This window comes from Cololabis saira, chromosome 5, assembly GCF_033807715.1.
Source record: "Cololabis saira isolate AMF1-May2022 chromosome 5, fColSai1.1, whole genome shotgun sequence".
Classification (NCBI taxonomy): domain Eukaryota; kingdom Metazoa; phylum Chordata; class Actinopteri; order Beloniformes; family Belonidae; genus Cololabis; species Cololabis saira.
In genome coordinates this window covers 4,037,384-4,062,431 of record NC_084591.1, presented here as the reverse complement: position 1 = coordinate 4,062,431, position 25,048 = coordinate 4,037,384, and the positions used below count along the sequence as shown (strand labels likewise).

General features: G+C 40.0%; 2 protein-coding genes across 3 annotated transcripts in view; one reads left to right on the top strand and one right to left on the bottom strand.

The window, feature by feature from the left end:
• drd4a (dopamine receptor D4a) overlaps window positions 1-472 on the top strand; it is a 36,120-nt gene extending 35,648 nt beyond the window's left edge. Inside the window, exon 6 of the mRNA XM_061720832.1 lies at window positions 390-472. The gene's annotated coding sequence lies outside the window, so the exon portion shown is untranslated. The remainder of the gene's footprint in view (window positions 1-389) is intronic.
• Window positions 332-24,784, bottom strand: deaf1 (DEAF1 transcription factor). Of its 2 annotated transcripts, XM_061720829.1 has the most exons (14): window positions 24,268-24,784; window positions 21,158-21,255; window positions 19,220-19,346; window positions 18,936-19,085; window positions 15,699-15,838; window positions 12,896-12,961; window positions 12,154-12,198; window positions 11,875-11,940; window positions 6,107-6,230; window positions 5,898-6,029; window positions 2,845-3,134; window positions 2,010-2,108; window positions 1,590-1,679; window positions 332-581 (listed from the first exon to the last, which is right to left on the bottom strand). In XM_061720829.1, the coding sequence occupies exons 1-14, from the start codon at window positions 24,464-24,466 to the stop codon at window positions 477-479; spliced, it is 1,731 nt and encodes a 576-aa protein (XP_061576813.1). In that variant the 5' UTR covers window positions 24,467-24,784; the 3' UTR covers window positions 332-476. The 2 variants fall into 2 exon arrangements, with proteins under 2 accessions (XP_061576813.1, XP_061576814.1); XM_061720830.1 differs by lacking the exon at window positions 11,875-11,940.
• Between the last annotated feature and the right edge of the window lie 264 nt (window positions 24,785-25,048).

The window sequence follows — 25,048 nt, the reverse complement described above, 5'->3', positions numbered from 1 at the left end:
ATTACAGGTCATCATAAACCACTGGTCAGTAACTGGGTTCTACCATTATTTACCATAGGTGACATTTATTCAAGCGGGAGTGAGTGTGGACACAAACCGACAACAAAGGACAGTAGTGGACAGTTTCCTTGGGAAGATGCAAAGTAAAAACATCAAGATGGTTCTTGATAAAAATTAGGTTATATATTAAAGTATAAAAACACAAAATACTGATAGTTATGGTCTGGTTAAATCATAACGGACCAACAGACTCCATCTTGGCTCAAATCTGTTCCCTTTTGTTGAGATCGAGTTTCCAGCAGCTTCACATTTGAGGCTGCAGTTCCTCCAGCGTCCACTAGATGCTGCTGTAAACCATGATAGAGTTTGTGGGGAACTTTTACTCCCAGTAGGAAGCTGCTCCCGGTGGGAAGACGCCAACAGTGGGACGTCAACTGAGTCCTGGATGAAGTCTGCGACAGTCTCACTTAACAGTCTCACTTCACTTTGTCCATGTCCATGTCTGTGATCGGCTCCTCCTCCTCCTGCACGGCCACGCCCTCCGCTGACTGACAGCACGAGTGCTGGTGATCCTTCCAGTCCTGCGGAAATCACACCAGATCATGGGCTTTACAAGTCTCCACTAAAACCTGTTGCATTTGCAAAGCCTTAAACTTTAAATTGTTATATATTTATTTTGTCTTGTAGCTGCTTGAGGATTTTAATATAAAGCGCTAACTTCCGGTGGTATTTGATTAGATAGTCCTTTATTCATCCCTCAGTGGGGAATTTCACTTTGAGCAGCAGCAGTACACACTACACACACATGCAGCAAAAAAAAGGATAAAAAAGTTAAAAAAATATATACAGTATATACACAGGAGAAGAAAATGGTGCAGTATGAGATAAAGAAACTACGGAAGAGTATTAGGGCCAGGCAGGAGAAAAATACAAACATTTTAGAGGAGGAAGATTTTTTTTTCATTATGAAGTCCTCGAAATGTATTTCAACTTTATTCTCGAAAATGTAACTTTATTCTCGAAAATTTTACTTTATTCACGAAAATTCGACTTTATTCTCGACATTTTGACTTTATTCTTGGAACTGTATTTCAACCTTATTCTCGACATTTCTACTTTTTTCTCGAAATTGTATTTCAACATTAATTTCAACATTTCGACTTTTTTCTAGAAGTGCACAATTAAAAAAAATCTTCCCGTCTCAAATATTTTTTGTCCTGCATGGCCCTAATACTCTTCTGTACGTACACACAACACACACATGCAGCGAAAAAAGGATAAAAAATCTAAAAATATAAACAGTATATACAGGAGAAGAAAATAGTGCAGTATTAGATAAAGAAACAGGTAGGATATGTGTGAGATAAAAAGATATTGCACATCTTGTTATTGTTATCTGTTTACTACTGTGCATTCGTAGGCGTGTCTGAGCCTTCGGTGCCTGAAGGCGGTAAACGTCTCACGGTAAACGTCTCACGGTAAACGTCTCACGGTAAACGTCTCACGGTAAACGTCTCACGGTAAACGTCTCACGGTAAACGTCTCACGGTAAACGTCTCACGGTAAACGTCTCACGGTAAACGTCTCACCTTTTTCTGACAGAATGTGGAGCAGTAGTTGACCTTGTGACAGATGTTGCACTCGCTCATCGCCACCCGGCCGCAGTTCACGCACATCTGCTGCAGAACCAGAACAGAGGAGCAGAGCGGTTCACCGGAGTCCACTGAGGGCAAATTCTTACATGTAGAACATTAAAAAAACAGGTAACCAGCCCAGCAAATGAGAAATAAATTGAACAATAGTCACTTGTAACCACAATCACCCATTTACCATAAAAAAGGGAAAAAGAAAGAAAGGAAAAAATAAATAAATATCCGATATTCAACATGCACCTGACAAGGTGAGGTGAGGAAGGCTCGTGCACTCGTCTTCCTCGGCTCTACAGCTCATAAAAACAACTTTTGCAGCGTTAAGTTTGTCCACCCAGAGCCGTAATGTGTGCGTCTTACGTTGATGATGATCTCCGTGAAGTCGGAGCTCCTCTTGGCCTCCGATTCGTCGGCGTGTTGAAACGAGATCTGGTTCTGGAACGGCTGGCTGAGGCTGGACTGAAGCGACAACAACAGAAGTTCAGGTGAACCTTCAGGTTAGGGCTGGGCGATATGGACCAAAAGTCATATCTCGATATTTTCTTGCTGAATGTTGAAACTCGATATATATCAATATTTTTTCTGTGCCATAATTGGGGTTTCCCCCAAAGCATTATAGCATAGCATCTCTGTTAGCATCTCTGTTAGCATCTCTGTTAGCATCTCTGTTAGCTTCATTTTTTCTGAGGGAAACCCTTAAAAAAACAGTCAGTTTTAATACAAAGCCTCGTGCCAAATGTCACACAGGTTCCTTTATTAACAGAGGTCTGCACAATATCAAAATGTATAAAACAAATGAAATAAAAATAAACTGCCTGCATATATAGACTAAAAATGCTTCTTGAATAAAATAAAACAATTATCCCTTTCCTGCATAACAATTAAATTAAAATACACTGTGCAATTAATACAATGTAGACAGTAACAGGCAGACTTTTCCACTGAGGTTGACAGTTGTGCAAATAACAAAACATTTGTGCAAATCTCAAATAAAACATTCAATTTGTCACAAAATAAGCTATATCAAAATCAAATTAAAACATTTTTTTTTTTAAATATCGATATAAACGATATTGTCTCGTACCATATCGCGTTTGAAAATATATCGATATATATTAAAATCTTGATATATCGCCCAGCTCTACTTCAGGTGAACGTTCAGCTGATGGTATCAGCAGGTGACGGCGACCCTCACCTCCTTCCTGGCCTCCTCCTTCCCTCCGTCGGCCTCCGAGGTTCTGGCCTGGTCGATCAGCACCTTCAGCTGCTGCACGTTGCTCAGCAGCGTGTTGGCCATCTCCTCCAGGTACGCCCAGGTGCTCTTCTGGCTCTCGCCGGCCCCCGGCGCCGCCACGCCCACCGGGGTCACCTCCAGCCCCGCCAGCACCGGCAGCGTCGCCGATGGCGACGAGGCGGCGGCGGCCACCGCCACCTTGGCCTGGATGGGCTGAGGGGCCACGGCCAACGCCGGCAGAGCCGTCAGCACTGACGACGACAAGGATGTCAAAGTGATCGATTTATCGGTCAGATGATAGCAACAAACTTATCAATATCAGTATTATGATGAAATGATCAATAAAAAGTAATAAAAACATCCGTTACCCATATTATCAATATTTTGTTTTACTTTTATTTAGGACTGTGTTGAAAAAATCGATTTCCCAATTCTAAATCGATTCTCATTAATTCCTAAAAATCGATTCATATGTCTAAAGATAAATGTATTTTTTTTTTGGGGGGGGGGGTTCATTTTCTTTTATTTATTTATGTTTTGTTTTTTTTCATCATTACATTACAACTCTTGGTTATTTAAAAAAAGAATGTTTTGTTGGACACAAGGATAACTGGTGCCTTTAAATATGTTTAAAGGTATGAAAACATTAAAGTGTTGGGTTATAATTGCATACATTGTCTATATTTCATTACTTTATATACTGTCTTGGGGTTACATTTGCAGAAAATGCTAAAAACCAAATTCTCAAAAATTAAAAACCAAAATAGACCGAAAATGGAACAAATAAAAACGGAATGTGGGAAAAAATAAAAGCGATTTCATCCGTCTCTGTTTCCTCCCTGGATCTGTTTGGTAATTCTGACCCACGATGTTTCTGTTTCAGTTCTATCAGCATTCTGGGAGCTGATTGGTCCTTACAGCATCATTAGCTGCAATACTTGCTGTTGAATCTCAATATAATACTAGTAGTAATATGTTGCAGAACTACAGTCATATAATTCATGCAACAGCTGAAAAAACAGTTTTAATAACACTAACCCAAATCAATATCGAATCGAATCAAATCTTGATAATCGATTCTGAATCTTAAGAATCGGAATCGAATCGATTCTTGACATTTGAATCGATCCCCAGCCCTACTTTTATTATAAATCTTTGCAGCTGATTCTCGCTGTCAGATCACGTCGGCTGCGACCCGGTCAGGTCGAGATATGGATCAATAACCAGACTAGTGCTGCGAGATTTGGTATTGATCCAATACAGATAAAACACAGGCCCTGTATAGATTTGGTATTGATCCGATACCAATCAAACACAGGGCCAGTATCATCGATACCAATATGGCGCCGATACTTTTTCATAATCAAAGTGGAAACGTCATTAAATTGATGAATCTGAGTGAATTTTCAAGATCTTTTTAAGTGTTTCTGTGACTTTTTCCTTTGGATTATAAATCAGGTAAAACCCGGGTTTGAATTTGGGCCAAATTTATAGATAAATAGATTGTTCAGTTCTCCCCCAAACATTAACGCAGCTGGATTGTTTTAATAAATAAACAAAGAGAACAAAATGATCTCTTATGAACAAAGGAAGAAGAGAAATAATAAAATAATCAAGTCACATCTGCTTGTAGTTTAAATCTGACTGTTTTTTTCTGACAGATGACACATCAGGGGGATTCAAATCAATCAATCAGTCATGTTATTTTCAGTACATATTTTTCAAGTCGAGTGACTTGAATAAACTTAAACTTCACACAGGGATGAATGTGGTGGTGGGAGGATTTCTCTTCTCTCCGTTTCTGTAGCTCAGTGTTTTCTTTCAGCTTATTTTTCATGTTTAGATAAATATGTTACGACTGGATCTTACAGGCCTTTTACATTTTATACAGATCGCTGTTATTTCATTTAGCCACATGGCGCTCTTCCTCCTCCTCTTCCTCCTGCTCCTCTGCTGAACCTGCTTGTTTCATGGCATCAAAACACAAGAGGAGGGACTAAGGGAAGGGCTAAGGAGGCCGGACCTGAAAACGGCGGCGGACGCAGACTACGGTATGCTGAGAGACTGAAGCTAAAGTATCGATCTCCTCAATATTCGGATCGATCCGCCCGTCACTGAACCGGACGGCCGCACCACCAACATCCTTATGGAGCCAAATCAAGGCCAAAAGTTTTGCTAATTTGAAAATAAAATTTGAACCTGAAAATTCTTTTTTACAGTTTGATTTTTTTTTTATTTCAGTTTCAAATCTTTTTTTCAGGTTCAGACTTTTGGGCCCGATCTGGCGTGGGGGGCGTGGCTTCAACTGAGAGGGGCGTGGCATCATGAGTGACAGCAGAACAGAGAAGGTGGGGGACGTTCCTCAGTCATGTTGCCTTCAGGAAACGTAGGTTGCAGAAGTTATCAGTAGAAGTATGATTCAACACTGTATATACACCATATTCACGTGATTGGCAGTGGAAAATACTGATACTAGTGACACATTTCTGTTTAAAAAGCTGTTTTAGACCGTACTTGGTAGTATATGGAAGTGGGAAATGTCAAACTTTAAAGTGTGGCTGTTGAACTGTACAGTCTGGCATAGTTTATTGCTTTTATACTGCGATTGGTGCCAAGTACGGTCTAAAACAGCTTTTTAAACAGAAATGTGTCACTAATATCAGTTTTTTCCACTGCCAATCACGTGAATATGGTGTATATACAGTGTTGAATCATACTTCTACTGATAACTTCTGCAACCTACGATTCCTGAAGGCAACATGAGTGAGGAACGTCCCCCGCCTTCTCTGTTCTGCTGTCACTCATGATGCCACGCCCCTCTCAGTTGATGCCACGCCCCCCACGCCAGATCCGGGCCAAAAGTCTGATACCGAAAAAAAAAATTTGAAACTGTAAAAAAGAATTTTCAGGTTCAATTTTATTTTCAAATTAGCAAAACTTTTGGCCTTGATTTGGCTCCATAGATCCTCTGCCATTACGAAGAATAGCAGCTCGTATGGTAGGAGAGGTCGTACCTGTGGTGCCGGCGAACACCTCGCCCTGCGCCGCTCCGTCTGAGATGATGGCGGTGGTGCCGTCGCCCGAGGGAGAGCGGTCGAACGTCAGGGTGGTGCCGGAGGTGAACTGGCCCGACGGGGACACCGAGACTGTTGGGACACAACCAATGGATCAGACGGAGACGGACACGTTATCGGCCGCTGGAGGGCTGGACGGCTGGACGTACACGTGGTTCCTGAAGCCAGCGTGATGTTCTTCGTGACAGGAATCTGCTTCTTGGCAGAGATGAGCGGAGGCTCGTTGTCCTTCTTCCGTCTCTTGTAAGGGACGAAGAGGCGGACCGGGCCGGTCTGGAGCGAGCAGAGAGGAGAGAGGCGTGATCAGCAACCAAACACCAGAGCAAGTCACATCGTCCAGGTCAGCGGTTCCCAACCTTTTTTCCTTGTTCCCCCTACTTGTGTCTAAGACCAGCCAGGCCCCCCGACCCGTACGTACTAGCACCAAAATAGTCTTTAATTGAAAAAATGAACATTAATTATGTTTTTTTGATACATTTCTCTTTGGTTTACTCTGTATACATATGACTTTGTTTTTCTCACCTTCATTTTGTGTCACCAATGTATAACATATGCACAAAAGGACATAAAAGGACATAAAAATATTTCTGAGAAATGTCTCTTTTAATATGAGAGCAAAATGTTTTAACATTTTTCCTTTAACAACCTGTCGGAGTAGATTAAATGTTGAGTAATGATATAATAATAAGGAATGAAATCATTTCCTGTGTTTGTCACCAGTGTATAAAAAACACAAAAAATATTCAAAGACATTCATAAATGATTCCTAACAATATCTAATGAATGACTCATTCGCAAATATAATTTTTACAACTGCGTAATTTCAAAGCAGGCAAAGTTTCGCCCCCCCCAGAGATCTCTGGCGCCCCCCCAGGGGGGGGAGGACCCCAGGTTGGGAGACACTGGTCTAGGTTACGACGACCGCGAACGCCGAGTGTTGGAGGTTTTTCTAACTGAAACTGAAACTTTGAGTGACTTTACTTTCTACATTCAAATGAACCACAACTGAATAAAGAGTAAAACATCGGACAGATCCTGGTAAAAGACCCCGGGCTGAAGAAGTTCCCTCCCAAACAAATATATTGTATGGCGCTTTTCCACTAGCACCTAGGGCTGGGCGATATATCGAGATTTTAATATATATCGATATATTTTCAAAAGCGATATGGTACGAGACAATATCGTTTATATCGGAAAAAAAATAAATAAATAAAAAAATGTATGATTTTGATATAGCTTATTTTGTGACAAATTGACTTGAATGTTTTATTTGAGATTTGCACAAATGTTTTGTTATTTGCACAACTGTCAACCTCAGTGGAAAAGTCTGCCTGTTACTGTCTACATTGTATTATATATATATATATATATATATATATATATATATATATATATAATACAATGTATTATATTAATATTAATTGCAAAGTGTATTTTAATTTAATTGTTATGCATTATGCATATCATTTGTTTTATACATTTTGATATTGTGCAGACCTCTGTTAATAAAGGAACCTGTGTGACATTTGGCACGAGGCTTTGTATTAAAACTGACTGTTTTTTTAAGGGTTTGCCTCAGAAAAAATGAAGCTAACAGAGATGCTAACAGAGATGCTAACAGAGATGCTATGCTATAATGCTTTGGGGGAAACCCCAATTATGGCATAGAAAAAATATCGATATATATCGAGTATCGCCATTCAGCTAGAAAATATCGAGATATGACTTTTGGTCCATATCGCCCAGCCCTACCAGCACCTACTCATCTCAACTTGGCCTGGTTTCTTTTCCACAACAATTCAGCACCTGGAGCAGAAGTGGGAGGTTGGAGTGAAGCTGCTGTGACGTATTTGATTGTGTGATCTGTTAGTGTTTAGTAGACCTCTAGCTGGTGTTGGTAAATCTCTAGGTAGTGTAAACTCTAGTGTGTTAGAGTCAGTAGTCATAGTTGCAGCTATAGAACCAGACTATAATAGTTAGTCTCAAATATAGCTTGGTGGTAGATATGCTGCTATAGGCCTATGCTGCAGGGGGGCACCGACATGATCCACTGGGCGGTGCCTCTCACCCTTCTTCTCCTCTCCTTTTCCCTTTCTCTCTTCTCCATTTCCATTTTTATTTATTATAAATATCTCATAGCTGTCATTTTTGTCCATCGTTCCTGTAGTTTCTTGTGCCAGCCCCCCTTTTTTCTCTTTTGTGCATGTTTGCAGGCCGGAGCCTCGGGAGCTGCGTTCTGGCCTGTGTTCCTGGTCGTTCCTTATCTCCGTCTAGATCCCTTTTTAATTCTCTCCTCAGCACCAGGTTTATGAACATCTTTACCTCAGAGTTGGATCATGAAACAGACTTCTGCTGCCGTTGCTGGTGGAATAAAATGAACAAGAATCCACCGTCAAAGTCACTCTTTCTCTGATGTCACATCCTGACTCAGACGTCTGACTCCAACCCCCCGACCAATCGGTGGCCCCCTAGACTGGGGCATAACATGAATTGGGAAATGATCCCATTTCGGTTGCGCCTGCTTGCTGCCCCAGCTCTGTCTCTTCTGCTGTGTCTGTGTGACGTGTGATGATGTCAGATACAGCCGACTCAGCCGCTTAGAACCTCGGCAGAATAGATACAGAAAAGTATCTACTTAGCACGTTAGACCCCTAGTGGGAAAGAACCAAACCGAGTGGAGGCGAGTCGGGCTGAGTAAGTACTAGTGGAAAAGTGCCATTAGTCCGACCTTAGATCAGACCTGGAGACATCGGTTCTCAAATACATCGAGGATGCTCGAGGTGCGTCAGAACCAGCAGGTTCTGATCAACCTTGGTGTCTTTCTATGAAAAATGGGCCCCAACGAGCGAGGATGGGTCAGAAATGGAGCCTCACAGGGCTCCATCCTGATCCCTGCTCTCCCTCTGCACCAGCGGCGGCTGGCCAGTAGAGGGCGCTGGGGCGCCGCCCCCATCAAATCAAGAGATGAAAAATAAAAATAAAATAAAATAAAAACATGTAAGATGCAAATAATTATTAAAAGAAGGTGTTATTTCAGTCTGTGGGTGACTGTCAATAGTAATTAAATGTTTATTTGGTTCCAAAATGTTTTTTATTTTATTTTCTTCCGGAAGTAAGGAGCGCCGGTAAAACAGAATCCAGTGTGAACTCTCCAACATTTGATAAGCACGTGACCTGAGGATCTCCTTTAATTGGTTTGAATTAGATTTGTAAAAAAGTTTGTTTTAAATAGGTTAAATAACACTTGCTTTTGAAATATTTGTTGATTTTGTATATGATCAAATATCTGGAAAAAAAAGGAACGTTATCTTTTCAAATAATATAAATTCCAGACAGAATGGAAATCTTAATGTTTTTCTTCTCTCTAATGTGTAAAATAAACTGAACCCAAACCAGGAAGAAAAAAACTATACAAAATAACAGTGGACTTGTTGAAACGTTAAACCCCTACTTTATGTTCAGTTTTCTTTTTCCACTGCAGCAGAACTGAACTGCTTCACTAAAACTTTAAGTTTAACTTTGATTTTAAAATTAAAAGGACCTAAAAATAATTTTCTACCTTTCTTTTTTCCCCCTTGTACCAAGCTTGTACCTAACCGTGACTTCTGTGTACCGTGTATGCCGAGGTCAATTGCGCCCCTCAACAATTTTTAGCACCAGCCGCCACTGGTCTGCCCCTCCGACTGCACACCATCTCACAACACCGTCTCACGACACCGTCTCACAACTAGGCCTGTGTTGAAAAGATCCTTTCCTTTATGACCCATCATATTGCGTTACGTAACGATCCGCCACCAAACCAGGTGCGCCGTTTTTGCACAGTTATGCGGAAAATCCACACAATACACAAGCACACAATACACTGAATGTTAAAAGTTTGTTGTTTTTTGGGTGTAATTGATGTCAAGACACCCAACAAAACACAAAAAATCAAGAAAAATGTGTTTTTTATGTCACAATACCTTTAACACCACAATTGGCTCACACAATTTAAAATGGTAAATGGTAAATGGCTTACACTTATATAGCGCTTTCCAGCTGTACTCCTACAGCCCCAAAGCGCTTTACACTGCAAACATTCACCCACACACACGCACACATTCACACACCGGTTGTCGGTGGAGCTGCCATACAACGGCGCTGGCCTGACAACCGGGAGCAACCGGGGGATTCAGTGTCTTGCCCAAGGACACTTTGGTGGACACAGGAGGAACTAGGGTTCGAACCACTGACCTTCAGGTTCATGGGCGAACGCTCTACCAACTGAGCCACCTTCCCCTTTTTTTAAATTTAAATTTAAATTTAAGTCTTTAAAACTGAGAAAACATTTTTTTTTTTTGTTTTTTTGTTTTTTACTTTAGGCATTTCAAAAATGGCAGATCTACAAGCTCACAGTGTTTCACTAAGTGTAGTGCTGCCATTATTTAGAGTTGTAAGCAAATTCTTGGAATAAAGCCACTTTCAACAGCATGACAATGTTAGGACTTCATTTCTATGCAATACTTTTGAAAATAATTTTGTACTTTTTACTTTTGTACATTTTACAGCATGTACTTTTGGTACTTTATTATATTTAATTTGAGGTACTTTTATACTTTTACTTAACTAATGTTCTTAATGGGTACTTTTTACTTTTACTTAAGTAATTTTCAAGCAGGAAATCTGTACTTTTACTTAAGTACAATATTTTTGTACTTTTTCCACCTCTGCCCGGGTCCCTGTCTGTCCCTGTGTGTCCCTGTCCTGCATGTCCCAGGTGTTTTCTGAATCAAAAACTCCTTCAAATTAACGGTCGTCATCAGCTTGTCCTCAAGGTCTGTACTGGTCTTTTAACGGCACAGACGGACGGACAGGTTCAGGCGTTCGCCACAGCGCCACCAGAGGGCGGTAACGAGCTACACCAGAGGACGCAGAACCTCAAACTTGTGCAACAGTTCAGTTACTTTAGTTAAAGGAAACAAGAGTGGAAAAAACAATCCTGTTACCTGAAATAAACTATAACGTCTGCCACGACTGACAAGAAACACATTTACAGGTCAAATGGACTTTTAATGTTCTTTTTTTTGCGTGTTTTTTAAATGTTTTTCAATTCATTGTTCTAATTACTAATTATTTATTCTAAGTCTTATTACTCAAAGGAAAGAATAAAGATTTTTGTTTTGTATGGCGTTGTTGAGAGGATTCATTCATCCTAGTTTGTTTTTTTTTATCAATATTTAAAAAAAACTGAAGATAAATCTAAACTAAAACCACTAATGCGCTTGTTAAACTAACTGGAACTAAACTGAAACGATCAAACATGCTGAAAAATGACCAATAAATCTATCTAACCTGCTCTAAAATGTTTAAATAGAAGGATTTCATCAACTTGCTGATTTAAACTTGCTTTTATTTATCGTTTCTTATGAAAAAAATAAGATAAATGAACTTGCAGACTTATTATTATTTGGTACGTGGGGCGCTGTAAACTAATAGAGTCACAGGCTTTAAAGGAAAACATTAACACGTCTCTCATGAAAGTCGAACACAGCGGTTTAAATCAGGCTGCTACGTAAAGGGTTAAAAATCTCACGCTTGTGTGGATTTGGTTATTTTTCTGAGGGCACTGATGTGTCAGGATATGATATTTTTACATGCGTTCATCTCTTATCCAGCAAAGGTTTCCATGGTAACACCTCCAGGTAAGAAGTGAACCATCATTGTGAACCTCGAGTTACCTCCCGCTTGGTACTACGACCTCGGGTACGACGACGTAGCCATGAAAACTGCATTTAGTCCCGGAAAAGGGAGCTTCTTGAATTATGAATTAAGGGTCCTGATACTTTCTGTGATTATTATTTCCTGTTCTGATTTTAATTTTTCCCGTCATGTTTTCATGTGCTACCAAGTGCAAAATGACTTAAAAAAGTAAACTTACGATAGAGCTTTCAAAGTAAGAAGGGATCTGACTGTTTTCTGAAACGCCTGACGATGTCCGGAGGGACTGGGACGTCATATTGAAAAGGGAAGTCGAAGCATCAAGAAGAAGAAGGGACAAGATTAATGAGTTATATTTGTGATTATAGCTGTTATAGGCACACTTTTCTGCCTACTGGGATGTTATCACAGTAAAGCCTGAGGCTACAAGAAAGGTTATTGATATCAGGTTTTAAATGGGAAGTCCAGTTGAATTTATCCAGACAAAAAACAAACTTACCATGCTTAAATTCTCACATGCCAGAGAGTCTCCCTCCTTCACGGACTGGAAGAAAAAGAAATCAGAAATGCAACCTGAAAAAAATCATAGCTAGACATGCTCTCAGAGGTAATTTTTCACTGCCAAAAATAAAGACAAACTATTGTAAAAGAACGGTGATGTACAGAGCTACATCTGCATGGAACACACATTTCCAAAACACTTTAAGCAAACTATTAACATAAAAGAATTCAAATTGTTAGTAAAGAAACATCTCTTGAATAAATAAATATAAAACTTATTTAATTATTATCAAATAAATAAATAAATAATGTAGATAGTATATGGGTATATATATATATAAATAAATGAATATTTATAAAAAATGGTTATTGGTTCAAACTATGATAACTATACATTGTTTGAATTTGTTGATATTATAAAATGTATGAATATGTATTGTTTTTATTTATATCTAAATGTTAAACGGAATTACTTTTTATTTTTTCTTTATATTCTGTTTTTCCATTCTTTTTTTTTTTTTTAATGCTACCTCTTCAGGTTTGCTTTTAATTATTTTTTTTTTTAAATATACTGTGTATTATGTGTCGGACCCCAGGAAGAATAGCTGCAGTTTTGCTGTAGCTAATGGAGATCCAAATAAAACTATTAAAAAAAACAAAAAAAACCTGAATCCTCACAACTAACAGATCTTTTCCCATCAGTTCCAGATTAAAGCTCTCTCCAGCCCCGGTTCACTCACTGGTGTCAGGTCGTCACAGCAGGCTGCACAGGTGCAGGACGCAGCGTGGGGGTTGAGGATCCGCTCCTGATGACACACACACACACACACACACACACACACACACACACACACACACACACACACACACACACACACACACACACACACACACACACACACACACACACACACACACACACACACACACACACACACACACACACACACACACACACACACACACACACACACACACACACACACACACACACACACACACACAGGTTAAAGTAGGCCACTCTAACGTCAGCTCTTGAGCAAGGCAGGACTCCGGCGGCGGAGTCGCGCCGCTGCGCCACTCAAGGCAAGGTTATTTGTAAAGCACAATTCAACACAAGGTAATTCAAAGTGCTTTACATCAACATTAAAAGCGGCAAGACACAATCAAACAGTAAATAACAAATAAAATGAAATAAAATTACCGTATTTTCGCGACCATAAGGCGCACATTTTTTTTTATTTTTTTTTTAAATGTCCCGGGCGCCTTTTGAAACGGTGCGCCGTGTCTACTACCTGAATTACGGTAATGTAAGGCCGGCCCCCATGAGAACGGTAAAGGGAGAAGGGGGCGGGTGAAGCCCCCGTGAGTTGCAACGTGAATGAGACTCCACTGAGCTGTTTAATGCGAAACAGATGATGAAAACTTTTAAGGATTTGCTTGATGTGTAAAGTGAAATAAAATACAATCAAACTAAGTTTTGCTCCGCTCTATTTAAATAAGCACACTTGTGTGTGTGTGTTCTGCAGCACGCGTGTGTTTTGCATGTCGGAACCGAGGAAGCACCTGCCGTGGGTTTGCGGGTCCGATCGCCGCATCCCCGCTGCAGATCCGGCTGAAATGCCGGTGCCCTTCCCCCGGGAACCCCTTCTACCAGTCCATGTGGGCTGCTCCGGTCCCGGTCGGTCGGAACCGGTCACTTTCCCCGGTTAAAGCCGCGGTGATGGGCGCTGCTGCAGCCCGACTTCCTGGTTCCCAAAGCGGTCCGATCGACCTGGTTCCCGGCCGCTTTACGAGCAGAGATTTCAGGGGTCTGTCTCAGGTCAGATCAGCTTCACCCTCCGAAATTTGCAGCCAAATCTGTCGGTTACAAACCCGGTACCGGGTCCCGACATGCGCGGGTGTGTTCGCGGCGCGACACACACTTACTGGTTTATGTGGCGCTTGCCTGGCGCAGCTGATGGACAGAAACTGTATGGTGATTTTTAAAAGAAAAACTTTGCATAAGACGTTTCCAGCCGGAGTCATTATAAGGGTGAATGAAAAGGGGTGGCTGGATGAAGGGATGATGATGATCAAGTGGCTGTGACAGGTCTGGAAATTCGGACTGGCGCAGCTGAATTAACGGAGCTCCTGTCGCATACAACCCGGTACCGGCTCCCCTGTGAGCGGGTCCAGCGCGGCGGTCCCGGGACGCGGGACCCGGGACCGCCGCAGGACCAGCGCGGGGGGGCGGACCGGGACCCGGGACCCGGTCCAGCGCGGGGGAGCAGACGGGGAGCGGACCCGGTCCAGCGCGAGGGAGCAGACGGGGAGCGGACCCGGTCCAGCGCGAGGGAGCAGACGGGGAGCGGGACCCTGGACCGCCACGGTCGGGATTTTTAAAAGAAAAGCGTTCCCTAAAGAGACTTTTCCAGCCAGAGTGAAATGAAAAGGGCTGGATGGATGAGGAGATGATCAGTGGCTGAGACAGGTTTATGTGCAGCAACCCGGTGGTTTTTTTAAATTCTTTAATGCAGAAACAGAATATGAACCTTTGAAGGGTTTGATTGATGTGAAAAGTGAAATAAAATATCAAACTAAGTTTTGCTTCCGCTGTATTTATAGCGCGTGTGTTCTGCAGCGTGCGTGTGTGCAGCTCCGTCTCCGTAGACGGCGCCTTTTGGGTCGGTGCGCCGTATGTATGTTTTAAAACCAAAAATGACACACAAAACTGAGGGTGCGCCTTTCCACACAGTGCGCCATATGGTCGCGAAAATACGGTATAAGAAAAGAGGTAAAATAATAAAAAACACAAGTTGTTAAAAAGTAAGGGCAGTAGAATACAACAGGTACATCTCATTCTCACAATGGCAAGAATTACATTTCTACATGGTCAAAACGTACAAAGACCGGGTCAAATACAGTATTACAAAAGTAATCTGTACCAATTTGTACAGTGAATAGGCGTGTTGAAAAAAATCGATTTCCCAATTCTAAATCGATTCATATTAATTCCTAAAAATCGATTCATATGTCTAAAGATCGATTTTTTTTTTTTTTTTTTTTTTTGGGGGGGGGGGGTTCTTTTTTTTTAAATTTTATTTATTTATGTTTTTTTTTTTTCATCATTACATTACAACTTTTGGTTATTTTTTTGTTTATCCCCAAAAAAGAAATAAATATGTTTAAAGGTATGAAAACATTAAAGTGTTCAGCATAAATTGTCTATATTTCATTACTTTATATACTGTCTTGGGGTTACATTTGCAAAAAATGCTAAAAACCAAATGCTCAAAAATTAAAAGCCAAAATAGACCGAAAATGGAACAAATAAAAACGGAATGTGGGAAAAAATGAAAGCGATTTCATCCGTCTCTGTTTCCTCCCTGGATCTGTTTGGTAATTCTGACCCACGATGTTTCTGAAAGCAGTTCTATCAGCATTCTGGGATTCATGAGGTGAATCAAACCAATTTGACAATTCTACGTCACAATGCCTGCATTCAGGGCTTATCCATAACTTTGCACGGTTTTCAAGAAGAATTTCATTTAAGGTCAGTACCTGTATGAGACACAGCAGCGGCCTGCCGGCGTATCGGATGCTCCTCTTCCAGTCCTTGCTGCTGGCTCGTCCCGCCATGCCCTCGAACTCGGTGGGCGTGAACCACTGCTGGTTGTGTTTGATGCAGCGACCTTTGCCCCCTGAAGGAAACACAACGCCGTGAGTGAGGGAGGAGAAGTGGAGGGTGTAACGGTCTGGATGAGGCTCATGACCACAGAGATACAGCACAGAAGCTGCTTTAACAGTCGCTCAATCTCATCTTTTCTGAAAATGTGATTAAAGTTAGGCCGTGATGTCACCAGTACTGGAGTTGAGGGGGGATGAGGGGGATGGCATCCCCCCCTGAAATAAAAACGGTCCAAATCATCCCCCCTGTAAAACTGCCATCCCTCCTTTCCATCCCTTATGTCATTTCATCAATGAATGTGGTTTTACTGCTATTTCAACATTTAGAGTCATCACCAGAAAAATAACTTATTTGACAATTTTCACCTGTTTCAAGTAAATTTTCACTTGAAATAAGTCGGAAAATCTTGTTCCACTGGCAGATTTTTCTACTTATTTCTAGTGAAAATCTACTTGAAACAGGTGAAAATGGTTATTTTTTCCAGTGATGAGTCTTGTTTTAAGTGTAATGAGATTTGTTTTACTAAAATTAGACATTTTAACTAGAAATAAGACAAATATTCTTGTTAAGATTGTGAGTTTTTGCAGTGATCCATGTTACTTATCCTGTGAAGGACAGAGTCATATTGATAAGTTCAGAAAAGTGTTTTTTATTGTTGTGTTTTGATGTATTTGATGTAAGCCCAGTGGATATTTAAAGCTTACAGAAGGCTGCATTTAACTGCTGCTATGTCATTCCTGCAGTATTTCTGCAGCTGTTTTGGTCACTGCTATTATTTGTAATATATTATATTATTTGTAATCAGCACAAATTATCTGTCCCAATATGATCAAATCCACCATCCCCCCTGATTTTTCTTTTAAAACTCGAGTACTGGACGTCACTGTGATGTCAATGTGATGTCACAGCATCCTGCACATCCGCTGGGTGACATTCACAGTTTGTCGGTATAAACTGGCGCAAGACATGGATGTGTCCCTCTCAATTTTGTATTTCAAATAAAATTAAAGTGGTTCATTTTAAAATGTTGCCTTGTATTTACCCTTGTAACAAGTTAATTTCTGGGTTTGCTGAAGTGGATGAAATGTGCACTTTTTGTGGAGATGAGCCAGAGACGATTCTACATTTGTTTTGTGTTGGCTCATCGTCAACTCTATCTTGGAGGAACATCACAATCACAACCAAAGATATCTGGAAATTTGAATGTGATGACAAACCAATATGCTTTATAACAAATCGTATGCTTCTGATGGGTAAATAAGATGAAGTTCTCCAAGTCCCTTCCAAACTTTATATTTATTAACTTTATATTTACAGTGGAATTTGGAACTTTTATATAACCACTTTAGAGCTAATGTCATATAAGAAAAGTGAACGAACACTGCTGTACTTTAAGCTTACTTTCAGTAACTCCAGAATAAGGAGATATTTTGTGCCTTATTTTATTTTAATTTATATGTTTTTATTTTTTTATTATCCAATTGTAAATATCTACACTGAGAAAGATTTTATTTTACATAAAAAAATGAATGTATGCCTGCAGTTTTTCAATAAAGTTTGGAAAAAAGAAAACATCCGCTGCGTGACTGATTTCTCAAACTCAAACAGACTTTCATAATCATCAGGATCTTGAAGCGATCGTCACTCAGGCACACGCAGACGTAAAGCGGAGCTTTTATTGTACCGTATTTTCCGGACTATAAGTCGCGTTTTTTTTCATAATTTGGCCGGAGGTGCGATTTATACTCTGGAGCGACTTATGTGTGAAATTATTAACACATTATTACCGGTATATCATTTCACATGTTATTTTCACTCTAAACTGCAAGAGGGCAAAGTGCAACTGAAGATGAGTCTGACGTAAGCGACGTAGAAGAGGAAGATCATCTTCTACCTCCGGAGTTAGCAGAGTTGTTTAAAAGTGACACCGAGGATGAAGGTTTCATTGGATTTTAGTTATTTGGAGTGACACGGTTGGTTTGGTAAACTTCTTAGCATGTTGTTTATGCTATAGTTATCTGAATAACTCCTAATATGTTATGTTAACATACCAGGCACGTTCTCAGTTGTGTCATGTAACGTAAGCAAACCGTACAATTATTCAGCCTTTTGTTGCCTCTATTCTAGGGCTGGGGATCGATTCAAATGTTAAGAATCGATTCGATTCGATTCTGATTCTTAAGATTCAGAATCGATTATCAAGATTTGATTCGATTCCGATATTGATTTGGGTTAGTGTTATTAAAACTGTCTTTTGAGCTGTTGCATGAATGATATGACTGTAGTTCTGCAACATATTAATACTAGTATTATATTGAGATTCAACAGCAAGTATTGCAGCTAATGATGCTGTAAGGACCAATCAGCTCCCAGAATGCTGATAGAACTGAAACAGAAACATCGTGGGTCAGAATTACCAAACAGATCCAGGGAGGAAACAGAGACGGATGAAATCGGTTTTAATTTTTCCCACATTCCGTTTTTATTTGTTCCATTTTCGGTTTATTTTGGTTTTTAATTTTTGAGCATTTGGTTTTTAGCATTTTTTGCAAATGTAACCCCAAGACAGTATATAAAGTAATTAAATATAGACAATTTATGCAATTATAACCTAACACTTTAATTTTTTCATACCTTTAAACATATTTAAAAGGGCAAAAACATGGCACCAGTTATTCTCGTGTCCAACAAAACATTCCTTTTTTGGGGATAAACAAAAAAATAACCAAAAGTTGTAATGTAATGATGATAATGTAATGATGAAAAAAAAAAAAAAAACATAAATAAAAAAAAAAAAAATCGATCTTTAGACATATGTATCCATTTTTAGAAATGAATATGAGAATCGATTTAGAATTGGGAAATCGATTTTTTCAACACAGGCCTACTCTATTCTATTTTTATTTTAAATTGCCTTTCAAGATGACATGTCTGTTCTTGGTGTTGGATTTTATAAAATAAATTTCCCCCAAAAATGTGACTTATATATGTTTTTTCCTTCTTTATTATGCATTTTATGGCTGGTGCCACTTGTACTCCGGAGCGACTTATAGTCCGTAAATATCCGTAAATAAAAGCCCCGGTTCGAACCCCTCGAGTGCGGAAATGACCTGATCCCAGCCGGTTCTTGTACAGGACGCCGCTGGTGTTCCTGCAGCGGACCGGCAGCTCGTTGTGGTAGACCGAAGGGTCCCAGTTGTACTTGGAACAGGAGTCTTTGTCCTGGGGCGGCGTCAGCGGCGTGGGCGACGTCTGAGGACCTGGAGGACGCACAGAGACGCTCACGCATGAGTCCATGTCAGAAAACAGCCACCTCTGCTGCCTGAAGTAAAGCAGTACACCAGGCCTAGTGTACTGCTTTACCGTACCATAGCAACCACACTCACACACACACCTGAGGTGATGGTGGCCGTGGACTTGAGGCCGGCAGCCTCCACGATGCTGCCGTCGGCGTGGACCACGATCAGGGTGGTCTTCTGGGAGCTGAGACCTTCCCCCAGCTGGAGGGTGGTTCTGCCGTTCTGGGGAGACACACCAAAGTCGCTTTGAACATCTGGCAGGTTTAAGTTTGTGAACTAGGGCTGGGCGATATATCGAGATTTTAATACATATCGATATATTTTCAAACGCGATATGGTACGAGACAATATCGTTTATATCGATTTAAAAAAAAAACATTTTTTTTTTTTAATGATTTTGATATAGCTTATTTTGTGACAAATTGACTTGAATGTTTTATTTGAGATTTGCACAAATGTTTTGTTATTTGCACAACTGTCAACCTCAGTGGAAAAGTCTGCCTGTTACTGTCTACATTGTATTAATTGCACAGTGTATTTTAATTTAATTGTTATGCAGGAAAGGGATATTTGTTTTATTTTATTCAAGAAGCATTTTTATTCTATATATGCAGGCAGTTTATTTTTATTTCATTTGTTTTATACATGTTGATATTGTGCAGACCTCTGTTAATAAATTAACCTGTGTGACATTTGGCACGAGGCTTTGTATTAAAACTGACTGTTTTTTTAAGGGTTTGCCTCAGAAAAAAATGAAGCTAACAGAGATGCTAACAGAGATGCTATGCTATAATGCTTTGGGGGAAACCCCAATTATGGCACAGAAAAAATATCAATATATATCGAGTATCGCCATTCAGCTAGAAAATATCGAGATATGACTTTTGGTCCATATCGCCCAGCCCTATTGTGAACCCCTCAGAAGTTTCAAGGACGACAACTAAATGAACAGAACAGAATTTAACAAATCAGAAAAAAGTATATTTGATCATTTATTTACAGAAGAAATTTTGTTTGTCAGTAGACTTGTAGTCAAGACTGCCTAAACCGAGACGAAGACCAAGACTAGTTCAGCTCAAGACCGAAACCAAAAAGGGTAAATGTTACTGATTTAAATTGGACTGAATTTGGAGATGAAACATGAATTTTAAATATTAAAGATACAATCATCAACTTGAAATTACATTATTTGCCATTATAGTAGCCAATTACACCGTATATCAACCTCACCCGCTGCTGCTTCCACCTGCCTGCTGTGCTGTTGACGTCCCCGACCCCCCCCAGTCTGGCCTCCGGTAGGAGGGTCCCCCCTTATGATCCTGGTCCTGCTCAAGGTTTCTTCCCTCCTAAAGGGGAGTTTTTCCTGACACTGTTTGGCTTAAGGCTTTTCTCCCACTAGGGGAGTTTTTACCTGCCATTTTTATGTAATAATTGCCCGGGGGTCATGATCTGGGTCTCTGGAAAGCGTCTAGAGCAGGGGTCGGCAACCTGCGGCTCTAGAGCCGCATGCAGCTCTTTAGCGCCGCCCTAGTGGCTCCTGGAGCTTTTTCAAAAATGTTTGACCTTTTTTCTCTCTTTTTTTTTGCTTTTTATTCTTTTTTTTTCTCTTTTTTTTCCTTTTTTTCTTATGTTTTCCTTTCCTTTTTAATCTCGACATTTCGACTTTTTTTCTCGAAATGTTGACTTTTTTCTCAACATTTCGACCTTTTTTCTCGACACTTCAACTTTTTTCTCAACATTTCGACATTTTTCTACACATTTCGCCTTTTGCCATTTGTCTTCATTCTAAGGTTTATACAAGACTTTTAATTTTTTGCGGCTCCAGACATATTTGTTTTTTGTGTTTTTGGTCCAATATGGCTCTTTCAACATTTTGGGTTGCCGACCCCTGATCTAGAGACAACATCTGTTGTACACCGATGATTATGGACGTCACTATTATTTCTTTATGATTTAATATGGCTGCACTGACTGAGAGAGTGGGAGTGAGAGAGAGAGAGAGTGAGCATGTGCAGCAGTCTGACCATCCGTACCAGCACATGTTCAGGAAGGCTTCCCGACGTCGCGACCGTCGTGGTGAAGACGTTGTCCTCTGACGTCTGAACATCCCCCACCGTCACCGCAGTCACCTCTGAATAACAACGAGAGATTCAGATTAGCTCTTCATCTGCATTAACTGGCAGAGAAATAACAAAATTACATGTTTGCACTAAACCACTTTTACATCGTTTACATCGTCGGCTCATCATCTTACTGAAAGACAATAATCGGGGATTCCTGATGCCTTGAAGGAGTTTAAGTGGTTTGCAGCAAAGAACACAACAGTTACTCAACCAGGAGCACCTTTTTCAGCTGGACGGCCACTACATTGCTGTAGAAGTTGCTCATATTTGTAAATCCTCCAGTTTTTGATGCTTTTTATGCAAAAACTTTAGCTACTTCTTCGAGAATATCTTGATATCTTGTCCTTTGAAAGACACCCCATTATTCAAGAGTTACCCTTTAGGCTGCGATAATAAAACAGTAATGAGTCAAAAATGTACATCCTTATGATCAACATATTCTCTTTAGATAAGATTTTCCTTTTATGCAGTGCAAACAAATCTAATTCTGGTTCAACAGACTTTGTTTAATCTCATTAAAAGGGCACATAAAACACTATTTTTTTTAAAGTCCTGTACAGATCCGATAGTACCGGTACTCATGTCAAACAAAGAATAGCGAAAACTTTACCGTGTGAAGCTGGATGGAGTAACAGATGGAGAGGCTGGATAATTTTATCCAAAGCTGTGGTCTGTGATGTCACAGAACCCGTCAGCTGCACCACAGTTCATTAAAATACACGTTTAGACTCAGGCTATCAAAACTTAAGAAAAAAGGTTGCATTATTTTTTACTGGGTCGTCACTTCTATAACTAGACAATAAAAATAAAATATGATCTTAAGCCCCAGACGTTTATTATTCTCAAAATGTCCCCTTTAAATAGTTTCTATTTATATCCATTTGTATTATTTGTATCATTTTAAAAAAGGCCCACCCCGCCATAACATATTATGAATGAAACTGTTATAAATCATTTGTTATAATCGACATGAAGTGGTGGTCTATCTATGCAATGCAAATATGCTAGTTTGAGTGAGTATTATGTAGAGGATTTATGGCTCAATGTTGATGTTCTGGGTTGCCGAATTAAGCGGCAATAACGCAACTAAAAGAGTGAAAGAAAGTATACAATCATGTGATAACTGTCTGTGACGTCACAGAACCAGACAGCTGCACCACAGCTCATTCAAATACACGTTTTGACTCAAGCTATCAAAAATTAAGAAAAAAGGTTGCATTATTTAATAGTTTTTTCATTGGGTCGTCACTTGTATAACCAAAAAATAAAAATAAAAATATGATCTTAAGACCCAGACGTTTTTATTCTCAAAATGTCCCCTTTAAATAATTTCTATTTATATCCATTTGTATTATTTTAAAAAAGGCCCACCCCGCCATAACATATTGTGACTGAAACTTTTATAAATAATTTGTTATAATCAACATGAAGTGGTGGCCTATGCAATGCAAAGCACCGCTGCTAAAAGAGTATTATGTAGAGGTTTTATGGCTCAATGTTGATGTTCTGGGTTGCAGAATTTAGCAGCATTAACGCAACTAAAAGAGTGAAAGAAAGCATACAATCATGTGATAACTGTCTGTGACGTCATAGAACCAGACAGCTGCACCACAGCTCATTCAAATACACGTTTTGACTCAGGCTATCACAAATTAATAAAAAAGGTTGCATTATTTAATAGTTTTTTCCTTGGGTCGTCACTTGTATAACCAAAAAATAAAAATATGATCTTAAGACCCAGACGTTTATTATTCTCAAAATGTCCCCTTTAAATAGTTTCTATGTATATCCATTTGTATTATTTGTATCATTTTAAAAAAGGCCCACCCCGCCATGACTGAAACTGTTATAAATAATTTGTTATAATCAACATGAAGTGGTAGTCTATCTATGCAATGCAAAGCACCGCTGCTAAAAGAGTATTATGTAGAGAATTTATGTCTCAATGTTGATGTTCTGGGTTGCCGAATTAAGCGGCATTAACGCAACTAAAAGGGTGAAAGAAATCCACACAGTCCTGTGTATAAACGTGCTTTATACGGCATGAATATGCTTAAATTAAACAATTCCTGAACGGAATTTGGCGCTGCGGGTTTTGTTGCATCTTCGTGCAGTTTCTCAAATTCTCAAAATGTCCCCTTTAAATAACTTCTATTTATATCCATTTGTATTATTTTAAAAAATGGCCCACCCTGCCATTACATACTATGACTGAAACTGTTAAATAATTTGTTATAATCAACATGAAGTAGTGGTCTATGCAATGCAAAGCAACGCTGCTAAAAGAGTAATATGTAGAGGATTTATGGCTCAATGTTGATGTTCTGGGTTGCAGAATTTAGCAGCATTAACGCAACTAAAAGAGTGAAAGAAAGCATACAATCATGTGATAACTGACTGTGACGTCACAGAACCAGACAGCTGCACCACAGCTCATTCAAATACACGTTTTGACTCAAAAATTAAGAAAAAAGGTTGCATTATTTAAGTTTTTTCATTGGGTTGTCACTTGCATAACCAAAATTTGAAATTAAAATGACATTAAGCCCCAGACGTTTTTATTCTCAAAATGTCCCCTTTAAATAATTTATATTTATATCCATTTGTATTATTTATATCATTTTTATTTTATGACTGAAAGTGTTATAAATCATTTGTAATAAAGTGGTGGTCTATCTATGCAATGCAAAGCAACGCTGCTAAAAGAGTAATATGTAAAGGATTTATAGGTCAATGTTGATGTTCTGTGTTGCCGAATTAAGCGGGATTAACGCAACTAAAAGGGTGAAAGAAATCCACAGTATGTGTATAAACGTGCATTATACGGCATGAATATGCTTAAATTAAACAATTCGTGAACGGACTTCGGCGCTGCGGGTTTTGTTGCATCTTCGTGCAGTTTCAGGCGATAATCGTTGCTAATTCATATAAATCCTTCAGTATAAATGCATGATTGTGATGCCATCTTGATGAAACATCCCCAGCAGCCTCGGCTTTAACCCCTTCCCGAACGGGACTACCTCCGAACGCCGCCTCGGCCTCGTGTGTGTTCGGCAGGGCTTCGGCTCCCATCACGAGGTTTCCCGCTTCCGCCATCATCGCCATCGTGGTGACTTCGGCCTCCGACTCCGTCTCCGAGTCCCCCGCCTCCGCCGGCGACCCGCCGAGGGGCGGTTCGTCCAGCCCGAGCGCCTTCGTGGCCGCGTCGGCCTCCTCCATGATCCTCCCGAATAGAACGACGACGAAAGCCGAGTTTGGCCGAGCAGCGGCGGCGCAACGACGGCGGGGTGTCCGATCTCAGCCGAGCCCGAAGCCCGCGAAAAAAACAACAGCCGCCGAGACGGCTGGACGGAAAAATGTTTAAAAATAAAATAAATAAATCTCCAATATATATATATATTTTTTAAATGCAAAGTGATCAGGGAAGCAAATCCGGAAACAGGAAACTATTCATTTGTTTTCACAAATCTTCATGGAGTCGGACGGAGACGCCGGAAAATGCCGAAGAAACCCGAGTTCACCCGAAGTGGCGCTACATTTAATCCGCTTGAACCGGTGTTCTGCCAATCCCTGCTACCTGCCGAGAAATGCTACTTTGTGGGTCTGCGCATGCGCAAAACTTGATTGCCACGCCCATTATTTCTTGCACGATGTAAAATTGATAGTATGGGGTGTTGAGTATGGAGGATTTTTTGTGCCAAAATTAAATAAATAAATACATCATTAATTAATTAAATTGGGAATTAAATATATCATTAATTAATTAAAATTAGAATGAATCATTTATCTATCATTTATCTT

What these genes read in the sequence shown, in the direction of transcription:
- deaf1 (XM_061720829.1), bottom strand. Translation starts at nt 24,466, where the DNA reads ATGGAGGAGGCCGACGCGGCCACGAAGGCGCTCGGGCTGGACGAACCG. An exon ending in CAAGAACCGGCTGGGATCAG is followed by an intron (nt 15,839 to 18,935) that starts GTCATTTCCGCA and finishes TGTTTCCTTCAG; the next exon opens with GGGGCAAAGGTCGCTGCATC. An exon ending in CATGTGAGAATTTAAGCATG is followed by an intron (nt 11,941 to 12,153) that starts GTAAGTTTGTTT and finishes ATGACGTCCCAG; the next exon opens with TCCCTCCGGACATCGTCAGG.